Genomic DNA, 16,107 nt, shown 5'->3' with positions numbered 1-16,107 from the left:
TGGTAATTGAGCTAAAGTAAACATCTGTTAAGTATTTTTCCTAGGGCTGCTCCCTCTTAGTCGATCTAATCGGTCGTTTTGGTCTTAGTCAACTTAGATTTCTTTAGTCCATTAGTCATGTTTTTATGCTTTTTTTCGTGCTGAATAACTTATTTCCAAGAAACGTACGAGCACATCTCTGGTAAACACAAGAATTAAAGTGGTGCTTTTGCGGAGAAACTCAGATTTTACAGATCTGTCGATTAAATCAACTAATCGATTAGTCGATACAGTTGAATGAGTGTTAGTCGACGAAGAATTTCTTTAATCAAGCACAGACCTAATTTTTACATAAATTGTTATGGCAGTATTGATTTCAAAGCCTAATAATAATAATAATGTGGTGGGTCCACCAACATCGGCTGTGTAACAAAAATATGAACACCACACAAGGGTTAAAGGGATTTCTTTCTATGCATTTAGGGATTTCTTTCTATGCATTTAGGTCTTAAATTATGCATTTAGTTATTTTGATGTGTCACAGATGGTCCGTTAACTCCGCTACACACCGGACTAACTCCTCCTCCTCCTCTTCCTCCTCCTCCTCCAGGTCACGGAGCTGGTTCTGGACAACTGTCGCTCCGGCGAGGGAAAGATCGAAGGGATCACGGAAGAGTTCTCGAACCTGGAGCTGCTCAGCCTCATCAACGTCGGCCTGACCAGCGTAGCGGACGTCCCCAAACTGGACAAACTCAAAAAGGTAACGACGGCACATAAACGTACGGTCGCATCATTTCAAACAGCCGGCCTAAATATCTTCTTCTTAGACTTTTAAGTTCTCTGAAGGATTGTGTTCTAGGTCTTACATAGTTTAAAATGTGTATTTATTTTCCCCTCGCCACGTAACACTCCCTCTGATGCTCTCGCAGTGCTTTAAATTGTTTTTTTATTCCGTTGTGTAGTTCTTCTTGCGGTCCAAGTATAATCCTATAAATAAATAAATGAATGAATGAATAAATAAATAAATAAAAAATAATCCACTGTATATTTACCGATTGGTATTACTCGGTTTCGATTTTATTCAATTTGAATAAATTCATTTACTTTGCGAGTCATTTGGTGACTCTGCATTTCGCTGTACGTTGATGTTGTTTATAGGTCTTAAATTATATTCCAGGGCTCCAGACTAACCTTTTTTTTTTCACTAGGAGCACAGTGGCCCCCAACTGAAAATTTTAGGGGCACACACCGTAAATCAACATGCTAACCAAATATTCACATTTCTACTAATTTCCACTGTATTACTAATAAATATTTTGATAATAGATGCAGAAATTACAATGTGTTTCAAATTCAGTGTCACTTTTTGAAGATGCAACATAGAAGGTAAACTGACAGTAAAAAAATATATATAGATTTTGTTTTATTTTCATCATGACCGTTTTTAATTGCTCTTTAATGTTTCATGTAAAGCTCTTTGAATTGCCTTGTTGCTGAAAGCTGCTGCAGAGATAAAGTTGCCTTGCCGTAAAGCCTCAGCCTGTCAGTCATTCCCCAGGGCAGAGAAACAACCGTTGTGCCTGCTCGTGTCATAGGAAGTGTAACGTCAACAGCACCGCGACCGCTTTCGGCTCGCCGTTAATATCATATCGCAAGCAAACGCTGTCTGCGTGAAGTTTTGAAAAACTGTCACCACACTTGAAACCACTTTAATTAACGGCATCGCCGGGACTTCAACCAAACTGCAGAGCCGACGTAGTTTGCAATCGTCTGCAGCTCTGCGAGTTTGTGTCAGAGCTCTGCTCTCTGTCAATTTTCAGAGAGGACAGATAAGCTTGCGCTTACGTGCTCTCAGGTAGCGAAATTTCAACGTTTAATGTGTAAAAAAACGGGGGCAAATTTACTGGTCACACATGTACGGCTGGATGTAAAATTCAGTCGCACTCTCAAATTTTGGTCGCAAAATGCGACCGTTTGGTCGCAGTCTGGAGCCCCTGTATTCATTAGTCTTAAAAAAAGTCTTACATTTGACTTTGTGAAACCTGCAGAAACCCTGTAAAGGAACAATTGAACTATTTGGAAAAAGATGCGACATTTTCGAGTCGGCTCGACTCGAAAGTGCTGAAATTTTACTCTTTGAAAGCTGTATGAACCCTGCGACTATTCTCGGGTTCCAGTGTCTCAATTGTGAGAATTTAGAAGAGTTTTTTTGTCACATTTGTGTGTGTGTGTGTGTGTGTAGGTGTGTACCTGGTTTTTTACTATCTTCGTGGGGTCCAAAAACCAGGGACTACAGTATACTTGTGGGGTCTGCACAGCCTCGTGGGGACCAAAATGCTGGTCCCCATGAGTTTAAAGGGCTGTTTGAGGGTTAAGATTTGGTTTTAGGACTATGGTTAGAATTAGGTTAGGGTAAGAGTTAAGGTTAGGCATTTAGTTGTGATGGTTAAGGTTAGGGTAAGGGTTAAGGTTAGGCATTTAGTTGTGATGGTTAAGGTTAGGGTAAGGGTTAAGGTTAGGCATTTAGTTGTGATGGTTAAGGTTAGGGTAAGGGGCTAGGGAATGTATTATGTCAATGATATGTCCCCACAAAGATAGTAATACAGGTGTGTGTGTGTGTGTGTGTGTGTGTGCGCCCCCAGCAGCAGGTTTCGTGAAGCGTGGTGTTTATTTGCATAAAGTTGACTCCAGGCTACTTGATGCAAATCAGGGGACACAACTCAGCAACGATACTCAGTTCACGCTCACAGAGGCGTGAAGAAACTCAAATATTCTCATTTAACAAGCTGCTGTTGTGGTGTGTGTGTGTGTGTCCCAAGATTTGACTGCATTTCTATCCCTCTGTGCAGTTGGAGTTGAGTGACAACAGGATATCAGGCGGTCTGGAGGTCCTGGCGGAGCGGCTGGTCAGCCTAACGCACCTCAACCTCAGTGGGAATAAGTTCAAAGACATCAGCACCCTGGAGCCCCTGGTATGTACCCCAACTACTGCTGCAAACATAATGCTCTGGTTTAAACTGGCCAGAGGGCAAGAGGTCTTTTTTTTAAATAGTCAAACATATGGCTTTACGATATGAGAGGAATATGCGACAGCGTTGTTGAATGATGTTCAGCTTTTCTGCTAAAACGCAACAAACTGCTTTTTGTGTTTTTAAAACGAATGAAAGGAAATCCTTTCCAACTTTCTTTCTTTGAACACATTGAACATTGACTTGAACTTTAAAAGGCAGCACTGCTTGTGGAGTTTAACTCCGAAAAGACAGTTCACTACAGGTTCCCGTTAATCTTATGGATGGACACGCGTTGTGATATTTAAACAAAGGAACCGTCAACGGCCAAATAAAAGCCTCTTATTTACGAGAGCGGTCTGAGAGACCTCCAGCTTACTGTGTGTGTGTGTGAGTGAGTGTGTGTAAGTAGTCGGAGAGACCTCCAGCTCACAGCGGGGTCTCTGAGCATGATTGGCCCAGCGGCGAGCTAGCGGCCAGGGGCAGGCGCCTGCCGGCTGTCTCCTCACTTCATGGAGCTTCCCACCTCCGAAAACTTTGCAGCAAATTGTCAATTCAGCATCGGTTTTCGCCTGTTTTCGAGATCTAAACAGTTGATTTCTCGCCTAAAACGCTGTCAGAAGTGAATTTAGTGATGAATAAGATGGCGAAAACTGTTAAAATTGTCCCGTAGTTGGTCTGTCTGTACTGGAAACCTGGCCCTCGTTGACCTAGGTTCCCAGATGCGCGAAAAAGCCCCTGCCCTGAAGTAGGAGCTGAAAGAGTTAGAGGAACTGTGGTCAGAGGAACTTAACAATCCCCAAATTGGTCCAGTCGAACCGGAGGAAAAACTGCAAAAATCCCTCCGGTCGGAAAGCGGCTTTTATCTCTCTGAAGTTGTGTTTTACTTGAAAAGTGGGTTACTACAGTTATTTGTGCATGCACACATGAAGGTATACGCCTACCTGCTTGATTTAAAAAAAAAAAAAAAAAAGAGCAGCAGCAGCTTAAATGGCTGTGGTATCATAACTAAATATAGTGGTGGTTAGATGGCTGTGTTTATAATAACAAAAGGCCTTTTGTGTTCACACAGCCATCTAACCGCACCCGTTGAGATTCTTGTGAATTTTTTGGGTTCTCATCACAAAAGGTCTACTCTGGCATTCACACAACTTTTTGTCTGAACTCCCTTACCCCTCCTATAGTCACTATGGCCACTTGGCCAGTCCGAAATGCAAATGGAAGGAAACGGTTTTGGGGGAGAGTAGTTAGTAGAACTGTTTTTAGAAGTGGACTGTTGCTATAACTACTTGTTCGGAAAGAGGCTATAGAGCACATGTGTCAAACTCAAATCTGGCCCCTTGCTGATTTAGATGCGGCTTGATATTAATTTGGGGTCACGACAAATTTTGGCCCGCCTAGTTGTGCGCCAAACCGAAAACACAGGAAAGTGTTTTTTTTTAACTGTAATTACCTGACATTTAAAGCAGAATATGGCAGATTTGCCGACTCTGAGACTCAGAAATTCCCCCAGAAGCAGAGAGGGACATATTCAGGCTATGGAACTTTTTTTTTTTTGTCAACAAAAATGTGACAAATTGTACAAAAGTGTTTGGAAAAAGCAACAAATTTACAAAAGGAGACGAATGTCTGAGAAAACCACAAAAACGTCAGAAAAAAAATATGGAAATAAACTACCAAATTGTGACATGCAGTAACAAAATCACGTCAATAAACTCGACACGTCTGGCCGTTGGAGTGATTCTCTTTTTCCAGTGTGGTGGAAAATGAATTTGACACCCCTGCTATAGAGGAAGATTGGCCGCTCTAATGGACCTTCTTCACAGCAGACATGTTGACTTGTCATAGTAGGAAAAGCACAGCTGACATTGATAACCTTAACGATGGCTCAGTTCCATCAAGTGTCCCAGTAAGATATTTCAGGGAGTCAGCATGCACAATACCAGGACCTCTCCTAAGTGGAATACAGCCATCAGTAATGGTTTAATACCAGGGCCTCTCCTAAGTGGAATACAGCCATCATTAATGGTTTAATACCAGGGTCTCTCCTAAGTGGAATACAGCCATCATTAATGGTTTAATACCAGGGTCTCTCCTAAGTGGAATACAGCCATCATTAATGGTTTAATACCAGGACCTCTCCTAAGTGGAATACAGCCATCATTAATGGTTTAATACCAGGACCTCTCCTAAGTGGAATACAGCCATCAGTAATGGTTTAATACCAGGGTCTCTCCTAAGTGGAATACAGCCATCAGTAATGGTTTAATACCAGGGTCTCTCCTAAGTGGAATGCAGCCATCATTAATGGTTTAATACCAGGGTCTCTCCTAAGTGGAATGCAGCCATCATTAATGGTTTAATACCAGGGTCTCTCCTAAGTGGGATGCAGCCATCATTAATGGTTTAATACCAGGGTCTCTCCTAAGTGGGATGCAGCCATCATTAATGGTTTAATACCAGGACCTCTCCTAAGTGGAATGCAGCCATCATTAATGGTTTAATACCAGGACCTCTCCTAAGTGGGATGCAGCCATCAGTAATGGTTTTGAATACACCTGGGCTTTTCCTACTATGACATGTCAACATGTCTGCCATGAAAAAGGTCTATACAGCGCGTCGTTCCTTTTTAACAACGGTGTGCGTTATTTCTTTGCAACGGTTTATGAAAAGCATTTGGTGTTTTTTTTTTTAAAGGGTTAGTTCGAGTCTCCCAACGACCCAAACGCACTAACCGATGGAGGCAGCGGTAAAATGAGTCCGGTGGCTTTGGAGAGAGCGGAGAGAACGGCTTCAGTTCCCCGTCGTAAAGGGCTGTCTGGCAGCGAGGTGAAGCGCTATCCTAAATACAGGAAACGCTTAAAAACGCTATCCACCGCGGAGCGTGGCTTGGCTTCCGCGTCGGTACTCCTGCCTGCTTCTCCGACCTGTTCAGCGGTGGGAGAAGTATTCAGATCCTTTTACTTCAGTAGAAGTACTAATACCACAAACGGTTAGAACTAACAACGCTAGCAGACAAGCTAACCGGTGGAGCAGCAACTCCCGTGTTCTACGATGTAAAATGTCCCTTATATTTTTTTTTTTGTGAAAGGAGTCTGGTGGCTTTGGAGAGAGAGCAGAGATAACTGCTTCAGTTCCCCGTCGTAAAGGGCTGTCTGACAGCTGAAAATATCCTAAATATAGAGTTAGGGTAATGGGTACCGAAACCCGGGAATCTGACCGGATTAAAACGCACATTTCGGTTCCACTTAAAGTGCCCATATTATGAAAAAATCACTTTTTCTGGGATTTGGGGTGTTCTTTTGTGTCTCTGGTGCTTCCACACACACACACACTTTGAAAAAAATCCATCCATGCTGTTTTGAGTGAGATACGGTTTCTGAATGTGTCCTGCCTTCAGTCTTCTGGTGAGCTGTTCAAAATCGGCCTCAGACTGTGACGTCACAGTCTGAAATGAGCTGGCTAACCGCAACCGTTAGCTCGTAGCGTTAGCATTAGCATGCTAACGCTAGCATGCTACGTCGTTCTCAATAGCAAAGCACTGCTACAACACACACAAGTTCACCATAATCTACAAAAGAACTACTTCCATGTGCGCCCTCATTTAGAAGTCTCCCAGCTAATCCTGCCTTGTAACTGACCAAAGTTGGAGAAACAGGCTTTCTTTTACTGTCTCTAGAGTTAGCTAGCTGACATGCTCTACATCTGAGCTACCGCGCGTAAGCGCGCAAGTGCAATCAAAGATAGTACAGAAGAAGAAGATGAAGAGGTCTCACTCTGTAGCTAAAACAGAAACCAGGTGAAAAGAGGATCTGCAGCAGTGAGAGAGAGCTGTGCAGTACAACAACAATATGGTGTTTTTTGAAAATTAAACCATGTAAACCTATTCTGGTAAAACCTTAAAATACAGTTATGAACCTGAAAATGAACATAATATGGGCGCTTTAATGTTTTCACTGAAATATTTCCCCTCTGTCGCTCCAAAACGGTCGTAAAAATATCACCCTTTCTCTTTAGTCTACCGTTAGCCAGCTACGGTAAATGTAGGCTACTTTTTAAAATGCCATATTTTCCCCTCTGGGCTCACCAAAACGGACGTAAAAGCATATTATATCAACCATTCGCTGCACCTGATCGCGAGTAAACATATATTGCACGTTTTCAAGAATCTGTTTTGGGAATCGGGTAAAAAAATAAATAAAAAAAAAGGAGAGTTCTCTGCGCTTCTGCAGACCGCAACAATCCGGTGCAACCAATGCAGGACACAACAGTATAAAATAACAGCAAATTGCCGGTGCAACACAGATGTCTTCTTACTTGATGGTTTTATTTCTTAAGGTGCAGAGTCCTTGAAATTAAGAAATAAAACCATAAAGTAAGAAGACATCTGTGTTGCAGAAGCGCAGAGAACTCTCCTTTTTTACCCGATTCCCAAAACAGATTCTTGAAAACGTGCAATATGTTTACTAGCGATCAGGTGCAGCGAATGGTTAATATGCTTTTATGTCCGTTTTGGTGAGCCCAGAGGGGAAAATATGGCATTTTAAAAGTAGCCTACATTTACCGTAGACTACAGAGAGAGGGTGATATTTTTACGACCGTTTTGGAGCGACAGAGGGAAAATATTTATTTTATCATGTTTTAGGAATCGTTTTAAAAGTCCCGGTTCAGAATTGTAAAAGTCCAGACGATACCCTAACCCTAAACGGAGTACGCTTAAATTGATAGAAGTGTGTTTAGCTGCTGCCCCCGTCCACAGCTTAGCTTCCGCGCCGGTTCTCGGAGTAAATAAAGTGTGTAATCATGTCTGTCTTTTGTCCCTCTCCAGAAAAAGTTGCCCCAGCTGAAGAGTCTGGACCTGTTTAACTGCGAGGTGACCAACCTGGCGGACTACAGGGAGTCCATCTTTAAGCTCCTCCCCCAGCTCATCTACCTGGACGGCTACGACATCGACGACTGCGAGGCGTCCGACTCGGACGGCGAGGGAGACGGAGTCGAGGACGAAGAAGGTGAGGGTTCAGCGTCAACGTGGCAAGGGCGGGAAAATATTAAGATGGAACGTTTATAGACAAAACAAACAAATAAAATAAAGACATAAAGTACAAGTTAACCCTCCCGTTGACCTCGGGTCAGATTTGACCCATTTTCAACAACAAAAAGCAACGGGGATGGTTCTCTACGGCGCTCTTGACAAGTAAAATAAATCATCAGTTTGCTACTTTCATTCAATTTGGGTGTTTTTATTTAATTTTTATAGCATTTGGGAAAAAAAGAAGATAAAAGAACGTTGAAAAAAGTGACAAATGTCAGAAAAAGCTTCAAAAATGCAAGAAAAATCAAAAGTCAAAAGGTGCAGAAAAATGTTGATAAAAACATCGGAAAAAGTGTAACGGGTATTATATCAGCGTTGTTTTCTCCCTAAATGCGCCATCGCAAATCTGCTTTGTCTGTCTGGTGTTTGCCGTCTGGACGAAGGGCCGAACGCCGGCGGCCTTTAACAGGCGCAGCTGCTGTTAAAACCCTCCCGTAGAAGAGATTTTATTAATATTGCTGAAGTTACTCACAATACTTTTTAAAAACGTAATTAAAACAACTACGAAATTCCTCAAAATCAAAAGTGCGTATGCATTCCCGAAACTGAACTGAAATCACAAACCAAAGTGAATGACCAAATAAAAACGAAAAATGATTTCAAAACTTCGATACAGTATCGCGATATTTTTTCGTGGCAATACTGTATCGGTACACAGACGCCAAGTATCGATCTTTTATTATATATGTGTCGGTCGGTCTGTCTACTTGACGATCCCATTTTGCAGCAATAAAATTGAAGTGAGATGAACAGACAGAGAAATGTATCTCTTTAGATAAAACAAATGTTGACAAAATTGTCCTTTTGGGGACATCATTTGAAACTGGGAACAATTTGAAGTTGTAAAAAAGGTAATACATTGCGATATATCGCAGAATACTGCAATATGTTTTAAAATCGCAATGATATTGTATCGCGACAAAAGTATCGTGATGATATCGTATCGTGAGGCCTTCCGGTGATTCCCACCCCTGGCGAGCGTGTCAGCTGCGTGGCGTGTCCGTTTTTTATATATTTCGGCTCCCATGGTAACAGGGTAGAGCTTACACACTGCCTGCGTGACACGCACGTCTCACCGCATGCGTGCTAAAAATAGGAGCGCTGCCTAGTTTTCACGCGACACACGTTTGTCATTTTCACACAAATACATTTTAATAGATGACATGTTAATGTTTGACAGTCTCGAGGTTTTGACATAAATGCAGATATATACAGTACAGGCCAAAAGTTTGGACACACCTTCTCATTCAATGCGTTTCCTATTTATTTTCATGACTATTTACATTGTAGATTCTCATTCAAAGGCATGAAAACTATGAATGAATACATATGGAATTATATACTTAACAATAAAGTGTGAAAACATGTCTTATATTTTAGATTATTCAAAGTAGCACCCTTTGCTTTTTATTAATAAGGGAAAACTTCCACTAATTAACCCTGACAAAGCACACCTGTGAAGGTAAAACCATTTCAGGTGACTACCTCATGAAGCTCATTGAGAGAACACCAAGGGTTTGCAGAGTTATCAAAAAAGCAAAGGGTGGCTACTTTGAAGAATCTAAAATATAAGACATGTTTTCAGTTATTTCACACTTTTTGTTAAGTACATAATTCCATATGTGTTCATTCATAGTTTTGATGCCTTCTCAGTGAGAATCTACAATGTAAATAGTCATGAAAATAAAGAAACACATTGAATGAGAAGGTGTGTCCAAACTTTGGCGGTACCTGTATATGTAGTAATAATAATAAATAAAAAAAAAAAAAAAAAAAAACATTTTCTAACATTGCACCAAAATATTCTGGAGCCTATTTTGCCGTCAATACTGCCGACGTTGTCTTTGCTGTAATCAGATCAGTATATATTTATGTTTTAATATGAAGTATACTACTGCTCGAGTGCATTTTATCAATGGGGAACCTACATGTGTACAGACAAGGCTAGCAGCAGCAGCGCCACGTCAGACCACTCTGCTTCAGACGCTTCAGCTCGCCACCGAGCCGGGGTCCCCCTTTTCTCACTTTTTCTCCTCTTTTTCTCTCCGTGTTTGTGTGTTTCCAGAGGGTGAGTCGGAGGACTTTGAGGAAGAGGAGGAAGAGGACGAGGAGGACGTCGTGGCGGAGGAAGACGACGACGGACGACAGCGCTGACGACGAGGCGAGTCTCCGAAAAAACACTTTACACCCACCGATAAAAGCGTTGCCGTTTAGTAATTTAACTTTGTCGAAAAGGCAAAGTGAGTTCATGTAAACTTAAAACGCCTTCTTGATGTTGACCAATAGGAAGCTTCCTTTTTTTTTTTAGAGAGCGCTGACTGAACTCGAGAGATCAGAAATAACAGGAAGCTTTCGTAGCTTATCGTGTCACCATCCTAGGGCTGGGAAATATATCGATATCGTGATACGAGACTAGATATCGTCTTAGATTTTGGATATCGTGATATGACCATAAGTGTCTTTTCCTGGTTTTAAAGGCTGCATTACAGTAAAGTGATGTCATTTCCTGGTTTTAAAGGCTGCATTACAGTAAAGTGATGTACTTTTCTGAACTTACCAGACTGTTCTAGCACTTAGTCATTATATCCACATTACTGATGATTATCTAAAATCTAAGTGTGAAGATATTTTGTTAAAGCACCAATTGTCAAACCTAGAATATCGCCGCAATATCGATATCGAGGTATTTGGTCAAGAATATTGTGATATTTGATTTACTCCATGTCGCCTAGCCCTACAACCATCCAGTTACATTTAATCTCCTCTGGCGAAACAAACTGCTTCACAACAGAGACTTGGTTTGCAGGCTGTTTATGGTGCAAAGTTGTGTGTTTTTTTGTTGTTGTTGGTACAATCCTTGTGTATCACTGTTGCGGCCGAGCCCTGTTATTGGCAAAATGCCTCGTCGTTCAATATGGGATTTCAATACAAAAGAGCAAATCTCATCAGCGTCAGAGAGCCAATCGGCACGCAGCACGCTTCTACCAAGCTCTAACAATGTCTGTGGTTGGCTGTCTAACGTCACACGTCGTAGAGACAAGCAGGAAGAAGGAACGTTCAGGAACCGGTATTGAGGTCCCGGTATTGGTATCGTCATTATCGGGACGTTTGGGAACGATACGCAGCGCTACAGAGGTCAGGATCTGGAACAGAGGGCGGGTCATTTTACAAGATGATAATTAGCCTGCATGTTTAAATCTGGTGCCACTTTAATCATTAACTTATTAATAAACCTTTTTCAGCCCTTCTGAGTTTGCAGGTATGTTTTTAAATAAATAATTAGATGGATTATAATTAGAGCATGACTGATTTTAAGGATTTTTAAGACAGACATAAATATTTGGGGATTTAAAGACGATATTCCGATATATCGGCATATATATATATATTTTTTTTTAATCCAGAAAAGCTAAACAAAACAGATTTCACAGTTCTCATCAGTTATTTGTAGTTATTTGAGTCCTCACTAAATTTATATGATAACGTAGTTTAAAAAATCAAGTTGTTTTTGTTTTATTGTCACAACAGAACATCAAAATATATTAAAGTTCTGATAAATAAAATGTATAAAAATACAAACTTAAGATATGTCAAATCGAAGAGTGCTGCCAACAGGGACGTTGTGGAGCGCCCTCTGGTGGACAGACTGTTAGACACCAGCACTCACAACATGGTTGAAGGTGGTTTTGTCTGTTTTTTTATTAAATTTTTTAAATATTCATTTATCAGAATCATTTCTTTGTCATTATAAATGAATATTAAAAAAATAATAATAACTTATCGGCCATTATAAATGCCGATACCGATAGTTTGGAAAATGCCTAATGCCGACTGGCTCCAGTTATCACGTTACCAACCTGCAGGTGTGTTGAGTTTGAGTGAAACGTTGCCGTCTGGATTAACTCTCTTACCGACCGGCTTTTCTCCCTGCAGGACGGAGAGGTGAACGGAGACGTGGACAGCGAGGACGATGACGAAGATGAGGACGACGAAGATGATGATGGTCAGTAACGCTGCGGCCTCGCAACTTCCACACACATTTTATTTTTGCTCTGTTTGCCTCTTCCTCAACAGAAGAGGATTAGCTTTAAACGTGTTTGTAACCTTTTCAAGGGGAGACGCTGTGGTCGAATAGGCGAAATATTTAAACTGACAAATCGATATATCGCAACGAAACTTCCACAGATTGCTGACGTCAAGACAATAATTTTTTTTATTTAAAGTTTTCTGAAATTCTGTATTTTTAAATATGCAAATGATTCATTATCTAATGTTAACGTTTGGTGAATTTTGGAGAAATTGACAGACTCAAATAGACAACATAGAATACAATAAACACCTTTTTGTTTATTTAGGATGTTTTTTCCCCCTGTAGTCTGAGAGAAAACATGTTATGGAAGCAAAATGGCTAAAATCACGTAGTAAAAATCTAAGTTATCACCTCTTTTTTTTTCTTTTTTCTTTTTTTTTTCTCTCTCTCTAGCTTGCTCCACCACTTTGTTTTATCTAATGTTAGCACCTGTCTGTCTGTCTGTCTCTCTCTCTCTGTCGGTCTTTCTCTCTGGCTCTCTCGGTCTGTCTGTCTCACGCTATGTCTCTCTCTCCCTCTCTGTCTGTCTCTTTCTCTCTCTCTCTTTCTGTCTGTCTCTTTCTCTCTCTCTTTCTGTCTGTCTCTTTCTCTCTCTCTGTCTGTCTCTTTCTCTCTCTCTTTCTGTCTGTCTCTTTCTCTCTCTCTCTGTCTCTTATCTGTCTCTCCCTCCTTCTCTTTCTGTCTCTCTCTCTCTCTCTGTTATTTCTCTAGCTCGTTCGCTCGCTCCACGTCTTTGTTTTATCTAACGTTAGCTCCACTCCACATAGCTCTAGCTAAGATACTGTAGCAGTAGCTGTTGTTATAGCAACAAAAGACGCTCTTGGCTGCTTTTGGAACCAAAACATTGCCAGCTTCTTTCATTTTTTTTTTTGGCGCCCTATAGTCAACTTTTTCTTGTCAAAAAAGACGCCAAATGTGAACATGCACTAACAACAAGTGTAAAAGAAAATGACAAGAAAGCAAGCAGAAAAACCCCAGCTAGTAACATCTAGAAGACACAATTGGAGTACTGTAGCAGGGCTCCAGACTAACTTTTTTTCACTACGAGCACAGTGGGCCCCCCCCAGCTGAAGATTTTAGGGGCACAACCAGAAAATTTAGGGGCACACACCGTAAATCAACATGTTAACCAAATATTCACATTTCTACTAATTTCCACTGTGTTACTAATACATACTTTGATAATAGATACAGATAGATACGGTGTGCTGTTTCCAAATTCAGTGTCACTTTGTATTTTGCACTTTTGAAGATGCAACATCGAAGGTAAACGGACAGCACCATCTCTGTCATGACAGCACAAAAATAAAAAAATATACCATACATTCAGAATAAAAAAAAAAAAAAGTAAGTGCTTAGCAACCTTTCGGGCATTTCACAGTTAAAAACAATACTGAAAGGGAAACGCCACCGTTTGTTGAAATAGGGCTTATCACGGTCTCCCCTAGCTGTAGATTTTTTGTGCATGCATTGTTTGTCCGGTGCTAGTTAGCTTAGCGTAGTGAATGGAATCCTATGTTGCCGGTTAGCATGTTGTGAGTAAAAGTGAGCCAACAAAAGACCAAAAAAACAACCTAATTACCAGGGCTGCTCCCTCTTAGTCGATTAGTCGACTAATCGGTCGTTTTGGTCTCAGTCAACTTAGATTTCTTTAGTCCATTAGTCAGGTTTGATGCTTTTTTTCATGCTGAATGACTGATTTCCAAGAAACGTACGAGCACATCTCTGGTAAAGGTTGACATTTTACCTAATGGATATCCCCGTGAAACCTTCTTTGATTACTTTCATTAAGGGAATTATTTGTTGTATTACACTTGTTTTCTGAAATGTGTTTAAATATGCAAAGGAGGCTATTATCTTATTCAATATATGCATCCTTTTACATGACTCTTTGCGGAGAAACTCTGATTTACAGATCTGTCGATTTAAATCAACTAATCGATCAGTCGATACAATCGAATGAGTGTTAGTCGACTAAGGATTTCTTCAGTCGAGAACAGCCCTACTAATTACTTGCACTGAGACAAAAAAAATGCGTCGGCCCACCTATCTCCAGCCAGGGGAGACCGTGATAAGCCCTGTTTCAACAAACGGTGGCGTATCCCTTTAACAAGTGTATGTAAACATTAGGGGTCGAGATGGCTTTTGAATTTGGTGATTGAAGGGTAGTTCCTCCTTAGGGAAAAAGGGGGGGGCAAATTTACTGGTCGCACATGTGCGACTGGATGTAAAATTCAGGCGCACGCTCTCAAATTTTGGTCGCAAAATGCCACCATTTGGTCGCAGTCTGGAGCTCGTTGTTGTTGTTGTTGTTGTTGTTGTTGAACGTCTGGTTTCTCTCTTCTGCAGACGAGGACTCGTCTCCGGTCAAAGGAGAGAAGAGGAAGAGGGATCCCGAAGACGAGGATGAAGACGAAGAAGACGATTAAAGACGCACAAAGAAAAACCGCAAACCCCTCTGACCTCTCGCCCGGTGACCCCTCCCTTTTCCCCCTTCCTCTCCTCCTCCTCTTCCTCCTCCTCCTCTTCCTCCGCCACTCCGTTGACTCTCCGGCCGCGTTCCATATCTGAAACTGGCCGCTGCACCTCCGTCATTTCCTGCTGACCCAAAACACTGATATTCTCCTCTTTCTTTTGTTCTTCTTCAGCTTTTTTTTTTTCTTTCAAAAGTTTGTCACGATCCGTGAAGTTCAAGCTTTTTAAAAAAAATCCAAAAATTATTCCTCAACAGCAGCGACGAGCAAAACGTCCAATAACCTCGAATACGTTTCTTACAATCGCCTACTTCCTGTTGATATAATAATAATAATAATAATTATTATTATTATTATTATTATTACTTTCTCGCATCCGTGTGTTTGTGGCGGCACATTCTAACGCCTATCCACCTCCAGACTCCCCAAAAAACGTGTTTAATCTGCAGATCCTTGTCTGGATTCACTGTTTTTTTGCCTATAAATTGTCCGAATTTTGTGGAAAATGTATGATTTCTCAGAGCAGAGAAGTGACCAATGTTGTTTGTGTTTAGTCCAACCAAACGACCTAAAAACTCGGATACTCGGTTAACGTTTTTTTTAGAAGCCGAAACCGGCGAATATTACTTCGTTGTCGCATTTATTGCCCGTAATCATTCTGCCCGATCGACCTCTCGATAACGCAGCCGATCGTTTCCGAGACGCTGCTCTATAATCCCAACGTTCAGAGAGAGGTTGAGCATCCATGAAGTGACTCTGTAACACGAACAGGACTGTTTTTTTGTTTTGTTTTTTTGTTATTTCGGACAAATAAGGACCAACTGACTGTAAACAACGTCCTGTCACGAAAGCCGCTTAAAACTCAAACGGCTTATTCATTCATCTGGAGTTAAATCTGGCAAAGAACATGTAGGGGGAAAAAGGCCTTTTTGTGGCTGTTAAAAAGTCTCAGTCGTCTGGTTTTCTGCCAACCAAAAACGTGGTATTTTGTGACCATTTGAACTTCAAATTCCTTCTCCGTTAACCCTCGTGTCGTCTTCCCGTCAACCATGAACACAAACGCTTTTGTTGTCCCTATTATTTCAAGGTTTTTTTTGGTTTTTTTTATTTATTTTTTGCTTCTTTTCAATGTTTGGGTCCCCTTTTGTTTTTTGTTTTTTTATTTGTCGTATTTTTCCAACGTTTTGTCACTTTTTCCTTTTTTTCTTAATTCGACATCCCATATTTTCTAAAATAAAAAAAGGTCAAATTTGAGCCAAGGACAACACGAGGGTTAACGAGAAGTCCCCGAGAAGAAGCTCCCGAAGGGAAGCCTCAAAGCGACGGCGAGATATTGAGTTTATCGGTCGATTCGTGAATCAAAAACACGAGCGAGCGTTCTCTTTTTTTACTTTTTTCATCACGAGGAAAAGTTCGCCTCAAAAATGGACTTTGTGTTTATGTAACAAGTTTGTCAATGAAATC

At 41.0% G+C, this 16,107-nt stretch overlaps 1 protein-coding gene across 1 annotated transcript in view; it reads left to right on the top strand.

Moving 5' to 3' along the window:
• LOC120573485 (acidic leucine-rich nuclear phosphoprotein 32 family member B-like) overlaps window positions 1–15,813 on the top strand; it is a 20,301-nt gene extending 4,488 nt beyond the window's left edge. Inside the window, 7 exon segments of the mRNA XM_039823237.1 lie at window positions 590–739; window positions 2,829–2,951; window positions 7,816–7,996; window positions 10,145–10,217; window positions 10,219–10,240; window positions 12,013–12,082; window positions 14,519–15,813. Of these exon segments, the coding sequence (XP_039679171.1) occupies window positions 590–739; window positions 2,829–2,951; window positions 7,816–7,996; window positions 10,145–10,217; window positions 10,219–10,240; window positions 12,013–12,082; window positions 14,519–14,598 (699 nt within the window). The 3' untranslated portion in view covers window positions 14,599–15,813.
• Window positions 15,814–16,107: the final 294 nt, after the last annotated feature.

This window comes from Perca fluviatilis, chromosome 14, assembly GCF_010015445.1.
Source record: "Perca fluviatilis chromosome 14, GENO_Pfluv_1.0, whole genome shotgun sequence".
Taxonomy (NCBI): Eukaryota; Metazoa; Chordata; class Actinopteri; order Perciformes; family Percidae; genus Perca; species Perca fluviatilis.
The sequence above is the reverse complement of the archived record's forward strand: the minus strand, read 5'-3'. Positions and strand labels throughout refer to the sequence as shown.